This window comes from Panulirus ornatus, chromosome 19 (assembly GCF_036320965.1).
Source record: "Panulirus ornatus isolate Po-2019 chromosome 19, ASM3632096v1, whole genome shotgun sequence".
NCBI classification, from domain to species: Eukaryota; Metazoa; Arthropoda; class Malacostraca; order Decapoda; family Palinuridae; genus Panulirus; species Panulirus ornatus.
In genome coordinates, this window is record NC_092242.1 from 9573030 (window position 1) to 9583249 (window position 10220).

The following is a 10220-nucleotide window of genomic DNA, read 5'->3' on the forward strand; positions in this document are numbered from 1 at the left end:
TACACACACGTACATATTCATACTTGCTCGCCTTCATCCATTCCTGGCACCACCCCACAAGTAACAGCATCGCCATCCCCTGCGTCCTTTTTGCCATTTCTCACGTTAGCGAGGTAACTTTCTTGAACAGAGGACTGAGCCTTTGAGGGAAAAATCCTCAGTTGGCCCCCTTCTCTGCTCCTTCTGGAAAAGCAAAACAGAAGGGGAGGATTTCCAGCCCCCCACTCCCACCCCTTCTTTTAGCTGCCTTCAGTGACACGAAATACATGTGCAGTGATGCCCGTTCCCCCTGGGAACTCCCTCAAGCGAGTGGCCACAGCAAGAGTTTCCATAACTGGTGAACTCAAGTGCTGCTTCTTAGTATATTACCAATTTTGACATTTTGTCATTTTGAGAGTTTTTTCTTACACTGTCTATGTCACTGTTTCTGGAGTGCTTAATCTTAGGCACTTTCAAACTATCCAACAAGCATTTTTAGATTGTTCATGGAGTTGTCTTTCATACTGAAGAATCAAAATAATAACTGCTTGGGGACTAAAACAAAAGTCATTTTCCACCCTCTAATTGGATTCTGTTAAGAGACTAGCACAGAGGAAAATGCCTAATACAATATAAACTCGTTTATAAACTCGGATGGATAACTGACTCATAAACAAACTGCAAATAGCTTCCTATACTTCATCTTCACACACACAAACATAAAGTTTTATCAGGCAAATGTCAAGTGGTAAGCCACTTTATCTACTTAACACTGGTTTATAGCCTCAAAAACTGCTTAATTATGCAGTTTCTTTAATACAAGCAGATGATACAAAACTTACACAAATGTCATAAATAGATCTAAATGTATAAAGATTCATTAATCACATTAATTTTAACCACAGTACTTGATATAATGTGGTTTAGACTGTGTACAAAATTGACTACAAAGATATTGATTGTTAAAGAAAAAAATATCAATTGGTCCTTGAGTTGGCATGATGTAAATATTTAATATATCTAAATACTGCATGGCATACTGTTTACTACAGAAACTAAATTCACAAGCAACAGTTTGATTGAAAAAGATCTTAATACTGCATCGTTTATCATTTTAGTCATTAATTATGATTTGAAGGAAAAAGATTACAATACTTAACAGTATACTGTTCACTACTATCATATAACAAACAATTTGTGCAATAATAATTGGATATCAGAGTTCTTTAATATAAGGCAAAAATAACAAGAGCTGTACAATGAAACCTGTAATACATTTCAGGGCAAATAAAATAACCTACAAAAGTACAATTCATGTATAATCTTAGTCCCTTTAATCCTGAAAGTCCCCAGCTTATGAACTCCTGTATTTAGAAGCGAGCACAAGAAAATACTATTTGATAACTAGTTCGGCACTATCACTCATGAACCACAACACGATGCACATTTTTTCAATTAATGTTATGATGCTTTATTACCTACCATTCAGAATACAATATATAGTAGATAATTATAGGCAGCCATAGGTATTTAATCTAATTTTAAGCAAGGTATCAAAGTTTTTTAAATTTTCTAACATATGAGCAGTTCAACATGTGAACAGGGTCCAGGAACATAATCCATTCGTAAGTTGGGGACTACTGGTAAATGAAATACTAGAAATGAATGTATAAAATAATCTTAATATCCTTTGTAAAAAACATAATATACACAGTACTAATGGTATATGCTACTGTTAAAGATTATGAGTCTTTGGAAGGAAATATTATTGCATTATTTCACATGATAAGAAGTAGACAAAAATATGACTATATATTTTCTTTACATTAACTGTGATATCTGCTGTACAATAAACAGGAATTCTAAAGATAAGCTTAAAAAAAGGTACAACTGCGTCAGAGATTCATAGTTACCTATACATCCTGCTTCCTTAAGAAAACTAATAAAGATAACTGAGGTTATCATGGAATGAAATATCATTTAGGTTCATATATATTAATAAACAACAATATGGGCTTTAATCCGTGACTGGACCCCTAAAAAAATACCATTTGCAATGACCTGAGTCATATGCAAATGAATATATAAAATGCAGCCATTCATGGCTGACCATGGACAAAAACAGATTAAATACAAAACAATGATACAGGTAGAATATCAAAAATCAATTTTAAAAAATCTGTAGACTTTCAAAATCTGTGGGCCAGCACATTCAAGAATCCTGTCAACTTGGAGCACAAATTTCCATTAAATAATTTCAGTAAATGTTTATTAAATGTTTTAAAGGTTATACAGTGTGTCATATTATAAACAACTAACCCAACTCAGGATGTAAATAAAGCATTGTTAAGGTACAATATGTTCGACTACAATCTGAGGCCCATATACAGTATTTCTAAAGCAAATCAAATTTCAAAATCCAAACTTTGCTTGGTCCCGAGGATTATGCATTTCTGGTGTTCTACCTTTACTATATAGTCAATTCCAAGGTTTTCATGGCAGAAACTATTGCATCCTAATTCTGGAAAAGATTTCATACCCTTAAGGAAGACATGAACATAAAATTGCACACGCTACAGATGAATGTTTTGAAAACGGCTCAATTTGGACAGCATTTAATTGAGTGATAGTAATTAAAACAAATAAAATAAAGGTCTAGCCATCCTGGCATGACCCTTTGTGATGATCGTAACAATAAAATTTTTTTTTCATACGACGCCATTTCTCACCACAGCAAGGGAACATCAGGAACAGACTAAAAATGGCTTCAATCACCCACATTCATCTTTTAGATGTCATGTAATAATATACTGAAACTAGAGTCCCCATTCACAGTCAAGCTTAGCTTAACATTTCATGAGTATGTTTGATTATACAGAAGCTATGGTGTTGAATGGTCTTAGGCCCTGAACGCAAAAGATCATATAAAAGTAGACATGTTGGAAATTAGATGCCTAAGCACAATATATGGTGTAAGAAGGGCTGTTTGTTTGAGGGATATTCCGGTAAGAGAGATGTGTGGTGGTAAATGGAGTATGACTTGGTATGCTGAAACAGTTTGGACATCTGGAGAGGATAAGCAAAGAGAGACTTACTAAAAGAATATATGTTTAAGAAGGACAGGGAGATGAAGAAAAAAATGGAAGGATGGAGTGAAAGAGGGTTTGAATTGTGAGAGCCTGAACATTCATGAGGTGAAAGGCATAGTTCAGAGCAAAATGGAGCAATGTGGTGTACAGGGGATGACATCCTGGCAATGAGCTGAACCAGGGCATGTGAAGTGATTAGGCAAAATGAAGGGATGGTCTCTCAGACTTGGAAGTGGATGGCATCTTTGGTTATGGTGCATTACATAAAACAGCTAGAGAATGGAAGCATGCAAATAAGACTGTTTTTCACATGTTCCTGGAACTGCCTCACTTATGCAGGAAATGGTAAACAGGTATGAAAGAAAGATTATAGAAAAAGAATTGTTTGATAATGGAATAATGGAATGACTAATCAAAAATTTTAATTTCAGAGTTAAAAAAGTTCCAGAAAAAAAGCATGAGAATAATGCCTACAAAAAATTACATAACTGGTATAATATAATATCTACACTCGTATTTATTGTAATTTTTTGCAGAAACGTTGGAAAAGCAGACAGGTACAGCAGAGGTTTTCTATGAGACAAATTTATGCATTTCCAGCTGATCTTTGTTCATTCCAAACCTCTTGCAGTTCCTTGGGATCATCAAAGCCATGAGATGCAATTACCCACTTATATCCCTCCCTGTCATATAGTTTACGATAGAAATAAAATTCCTTGTGGTGAAAAGGTTTGATGCCTGCTTTTTTGGCAGCCATCCCAAGGAAAATATCATCAAAGCGAAAGTTACTGGTATAAATACTGCCAAAGTATAAATCTTCCAAACTCTTTCTTGACAAAACATATGCCCCAGCTGTTACATATGGTGGCCACTTAGAATATGGATATTCATCAAGTGAAATGTACCATTTACTAAATACCCACCTGATGGGACATGAATTTTCAAAAACATAACCAGCATATAAATGTTCTTTGTATTCATTAACGGCTGTCACAATATATTTTTCAAGATACTGAGGGTAGTTGGCAGGATCTCTTAAAAAGCGGAGCATATTCCTTGTAGACACATAATAGTCATCATCCACAAACAGAAAATATTTAACCTTTTGACAATAGTGGTATGTCCAATGTAAACCCATCATGGTTTTTAGAGTATTGTTAAAATATGAGTCTCTAAAGTTTGCCTGTATTATATCTTTGTGTTCCTCAAGTTCCCTTTCAAGTAGTTCTTGTAAATGAGGTTCATCTGGTTTCATTCCAACCAAGAATACTGATCTTATTTCTACATCTGAGAAACGACTTTCAAATCCCCAAGATTTTCGAATTCCCATTCTTTTATCAAAATTCTCAAGTGCAGACTTCACGACGTACATCAGTCTTATGGAATCTTTTACTTCACATTTTTCCACACTTGAATATGTGTATGGATAAAAAAACTGATTAACAGGCCTTACTGCCACATCATCTCCAGCTTTCAACTGTTTTATCAAAGGCTGCAATGGATGAGATGGTCCCCAGTGTGTGTAATATTCTGTGAAAGACCAAGTTATGAAATACTGATATAGTCCAGTCAGGTAAATAAATACCATGAAACCCACTATCCAGGCCCAAGAGATAGAGCATCTTCGTCTAGACATTGTGCTTTTTTTGAGTGATGGTACCTGAAAAAAATAAAAAAAAAATGTCAGAAATTAGAGAACAAACAATAATGGTATACAACTTCCTGTTTAAAAAAATAAATCTTAAGAGAAGGATGCATAACTTAAGCTGCAGTCTATAATGAAGCCTTAATGTAATAATGCACATGTATGACTTCAATCTCTCTACTTCGCATTATGATCTAATGTGATAATAACTTAGCAGTCAAGGGACTGTTGCTGTCTTTGAATGGTGTACTACTTTCTTCTTTAATCTAAACTGGCTGGCAAGTTTTATCAGTATGCAGAGGTCTCATGTCACAAGCAACACCTGGAGGAGGCTGTATGGCCAATAGTATCAGTACTCTTTAACCATGCTGTACATATGAAGTTTGTCTTTTTCTACTCTCATTTAAACTGGAAGGTTCACTTTACTGGTATGTATAGTTGCCTTCCACCACAAGTAAATACAATCAGCATGGGAAGAATCCCAGCATCAGTTACTAATATAACACACTGGAGGAAGAACATATGTTAAATAAGCTCCAAACAAATAAAAGCAGTCCCTTGCCTATCAAAGTTTTGCTAACCATTGTTCTGAGTATACATGCTTAGAATAATGTTCATCACTTGACCAACCACAGCATCAAGTTTTATTGAATAATGTATATCACTTGACAAACCACAGCATCAAGTTTTGAATATCCATATTTTCCATGGTGCCACCTAAATTTAATTCATGCAATGAATAAGTGTCATGAAGCTTTGGGTTTCTTTTAAACTAGCTCAGCAGATCATCATTTCTTACCAGGCAGTGTTGCTACAGCAGGTGTCGAGTAGTTATTGAGCTGCATAACTGGCTGGTTGCTTTGTGATAGTACATAGCTGTGGCATCAGGGGTGACACTGCCATCATATTATTACCTAACAGGTTTGTATATTATTTCTTTGTACTTCTCTAGCATAAGCATGTTGGTTTTTTAATATACTTTTTTTTAAACCTATAAAGTTAATTACAGGATAAGGTATGTATCTCTTGGGTAGGGTCACGCACTCCCCCCATTTCCCGTAGTCCCTATCTATACCTTGCCAATCATGGTTTTGCCATCCAAGAGGTCTTCCAGGAACATAATCCCCGTGGTTGGCATGGGACTTATGTAACATCTTTCGTTCACTATTTATAATAATGATTTGGCTTTTGTTGAGTTGTTAGTACAAGGAAAAGTCCTCAGCGTATCAGTTATCCACTAATGGTTGTGGTGATGGAGAAAGAGGCATAGCAGAGAAGAGACAAATAAAGGTGTCTACAAGTGTAAACACCAAGCTATAAGCCAAGCACATACGTGTGCCAAATTTAAATGTTTGTTCAGCATGAAATGAGGTTGATTTACCAGATTTTTTTTCTAACAATATTTCTTACTAAATGATAAAACTAAAATATTCTGAATTTTTTGATAACCCTTCATTGTGGAATTACCTAAATTTTCTTGGTTCCATCCTTTAAGGGTTGAAATTAGTGGTTGAGAAGGAACATGATTTGTATAAATCCTTATTATACATGCATGTATATTGTATGCACATATCTACCATTTCAAAGTCATTTATTAACAATGAAAAATATAAATATATTACTTCAGAAATTTCCTCCATTACTTTGAGTCTAATGATGTGTAAAAGTTTTGTAGATTAATCTTCCAGCATAATGTGCTAAAAAGTGCAAGAGTAAGTTGTAATGGTCGAATGAGATGCTACTGTGCATGTTTCAGTATTCATTTTATCACCAAAAAACTGATTACTAGTGTCATTTCATTTCATTTAATGTAATGTTTCTTGTTAAAATCAGTATGCTTCACTAATATTTTTATAATGAGAAAATTATAAAAGTCTAAAATTACCAGTCAAATGCAGTGTTGTCAAGGTTAGGTGAGCACTGGCAATACTGCCTCCACTTTTGTTAGAAAAATTCTCTACCTCATCTTGGTCAACTTTGGATGGTGGAAGACCCAGTCCAAAACTATTACTTTCCTTATGATATGAAGACAGAGCATCATCTAGTAATTCAAGATCATCTCCCGAGTCCTCTATATCCGGCTAAAAGCCGATCAAAATCCTTCATGGAAAGCTCATAAATACGTGGTCATTGACAGGACTAAGGGATGACTGACTGGGGAAAAGTATCATGCACTACTACTTCAGCTACCACCCATGCTGCTGAGCAGCCTTTAAACAGAGGCATGAAATTTGATAAGTAAAAATCCATCTAGCTGAGTTGCCCAGCTTGTGTAAATATCAGCCTGGAGTAGTTAAGGGGTTCATAAACTAAGTAACATATTCAAATGAAAAGAGACTGGATACTAATACATGGGATGGAAAAAGCAACTTTAGTAGCAAGCAAAAGGCATCTTGACACCATGGGATCCTACAGTATTTCGAGATGCTAGCAGCTAAGACTGAGTGGGTTAGAGATGTCATCTCTAGGCTTTTGACTGGCCAAGGATGGGTCTGAAATGAGTAATATGCTGCAACCATGTCTGAATGGTCTGCAAAGGATTAGGAAGGCCTGTGTTCCTTACTAAAAATACTGAAGGTTGAAGGGTTGTAACACTTATTTTCATAGAGATATTTTATAGAATATCTCTCATGCTTGTGGGACAGACCACGGAGAAGGGAAAGTAAATGATGCAATCAAATGGCTAGTTTACAGTACTGACATGAGGTTACAAAGGGTAAGCAGTGAATGATAACACTGCAGTTTATGATGTTTTCATTCTTCTTCATAAGCATACCCAATAGTCATGGGAATCCAGTAATCTCTTATCACTTCAGGCACTTACTGAAAGACGTCTTTCTTGAGTGGATGAGATGGATTTTTTCTTCCAAGTAGTTACTTCTTTATTCCACTGAAAGAAAGATATTTGTGTACAGTACAACCTTTCAAAAACAAACTGCCACGAGGACAGCATTTCTAGTCCAGCTAAATTCTGTTTAACTACGAATATCTTTATGCTACTAACAGAAGTGCACTATAATATTACCATATTAGTAATATAAATTACTAAATATTATATCACAACTGCATTCCAGTTAAAATCTTATAATTGTTCCTCCTAGATTGTCTTGTACAATCTAGGGCTTTACTATCAGATAAAAACCTTTTGAGTTTCTAGGAGAAAAAAAGCAGTGAATACACGAATACGCAAAACTGAAAATTTCTTAGTTTAAAGTGTGATCCACAGTAGCAAGTCAACATTTGTCTGGGTGTGGGTACAGGTAAGATGTATGGAAGATGTGCATTTCTTTAATGCTTTGAATCTGAAGGGACTTCATATGAAAATAGTTTTGAAGTAAGCTGGGAACCATGAGAATCCAGGAAAATCCAAGAATAAACCAAAAGTTGCTTATGTTGACCACAACTTCTTAAATTTATTTGTGATACTTCTCCTTCTTAGTCCAACAACACTGCTCTCCCTCAGGGTTATGTCCTAACACCTACTTTCTTTCTTTGTATAAATGATCTCATCTCTGCAAGATCTAATCCTGAGTCTTACACTGATGATTCCACTCTGAGTACACACTTCAATGTGCTTTACTTCCCCTTCTCACTTAATATGAAACTATGCTCTCTGAATTCAGAGCTCGGCAGCATCTTGGAGTTAAATTCAATAGTTTAAAAACGAATCTCCTATCTATGTCCTTCTGTTTTATAAGTATTATATTGGCCACAGCTTTCATTAGCTATCAGCAAGTGACTGCCACTAACGCTTGGATCCATAACTTACATATGGATGCTACTTCCCTTAGTTTCCATGTAGAAACTAGCCACAGAGGGACTGACCATTATGATTCCAACTTTCCTTGAACGAAACTGAAATTCAGTTCCCTTTGTTTCTCGCCATTCTCATCATAGGCTTTCTACCTTGAAGTGTCAAGCTTACACACATCTACAATTTAAGTAATTCCATTCTTTTACTCATGCTATATTTTCACATGAGAAGACCATCACGTTTTATCCCATGCCTTGTTGGTTAGTTTAAAGAATCACACCCTTCCTTTCTCCAATCTTCATAGCTTTCCCCATCACCTACTTATCTAATAACACAGAAAATGTTGATCCTTGTAACACTTCCCTAGTAATAATGTATTCCTAATTCATCCTATACCATTCCATATGAAATCATATTTAGTAACACTGCCTGGAACAAACTGATCAGTATTATATCATAAAAATATCTGGACAATTTCACCTTTGCATTTAATTCTATATAGAATTGAAGTCCATATTCTGGCAATTTTCAAAGCCCCATCCATAACTGATCGTCCTCAAATATTCTATGTGTAATGCTATACATTCTCCTCTCTCTAGGGTAATACCTTATACCCTACAATATACGGTAAAACATTCCGATATAAGGCCATGAATGATTGATATAACCTACCTAATGAAGAGTGCGTCATTATAAATCCCCTTGTTAGTGGTAGGAGAAATATTTAGGTGTTCATATCTGATGAACATTATCAGTCCATCGTCATGAGTATGGTCAGGTAATCGTTTCCCTCGAACAGACTACGAGATCGTTTCAAAAGGTAGTCGACATTATTTCTATGTCAGGGTAAACCTAAAAACCTGTATTAATACTTGACTTAATATGCTGTCAACATATTCGTTCCATAGTGAATATTAAGCCCGACCAGGCCTTCAGCCAACACATGAGGCAGCAAAACAATTAGGAGACGAAGCTTCTATACACTTCATACGGAAATGGGTTGGGAGGGGTTCCATACCTTTAAATAATAAATTCATTATCATGTTCATTTCGTAAAGTAGTTGAGTTAAAAATTAGCAAGAGCAAATGAAAAACATTTCGGTTACTGTAAGTTTAGGTTTTCACTTATATATGAATGAGGAGGTTTTCACTTATATGAATGAAGAACGGCTTTGGTCAAAAGGCGATTTCTGAATTATTTGGAAGTTAATCAAATATATTACACAAAATGCTAATTGAATATAGTTATTGTTTAGTAATAACCTTGTTCTAAAGCAAGCTTCCATCTCTGAATGAAAATTAGATAAATAGCTGCACGATTTTATTTGTTACTTTGATAAGAAGTTATCATTTCAGGTTGACAAATATACTGTACTTGAAAGTTCAACTTTTATCTGTAAGAAAATTTAAAAAAATCTCCAAATGATATTCCATAGGTAAAGAATTTACCCGTATAAGGTCAATATTTAATATCCTTATGGTGGGTTCATGTCACCCAATGTTTGCTTCAAAAGATTATTTGTAGTCTTTGGTTTGATTGTGTGTCACTAGCAATTCTATAAAGCTGATTTAACATGTAAACTGCTTTATGGATGATCAGTTATTTGATATCAGTCCCCATGAGTTACGCACAAACAATAATAAAAAAAAATATGTAAAGTTGTTAGACAACATCCGTTTAATTGAATGTTGTATCTCTATATCAATTTATGTTCATATGTATTCTCTGATGACATCAAAGTACATAATAGCT

General features: G+C 35.0%; 1 protein-coding gene across 5 annotated transcripts; it reads right to left on the reverse strand.

Moving 5' to 3' along the window:
- Positions 1-546: 546 nt before the first annotated feature.
- LOC139755376 (beta-1,3-galactosyltransferase brn-like) lies at positions 547-9436 on the reverse strand. Of its 5 annotated transcripts, none has more exons than XM_071673593.1 (3): positions 9140-9436; positions 7538-7603; positions 547-4728 (listed from the first exon to the last, which is right to left on the reverse strand). In XM_071673593.1, exon 3 carries the CDS (start codon positions 4702-4704, stop codon positions 3655-3657), a length of 1050 nt encoding a protein of 349 aa, XP_071529694.1. In that variant the 5' UTR covers positions 4705-4728; positions 7538-7603; positions 9140-9436; the 3' UTR covers positions 547-3654. The 5 variants fall into 5 exon arrangements, with proteins under 5 accessions (XP_071529694.1, XP_071529695.1, XP_071529696.1 ...); XM_071673594.1 differs by having other exon boundaries at positions 7490-7603; XM_071673595.1 differs by lacking the exon at positions 7538-7603.
- Positions 9437-10220: the final 784 nt, after the last annotated feature.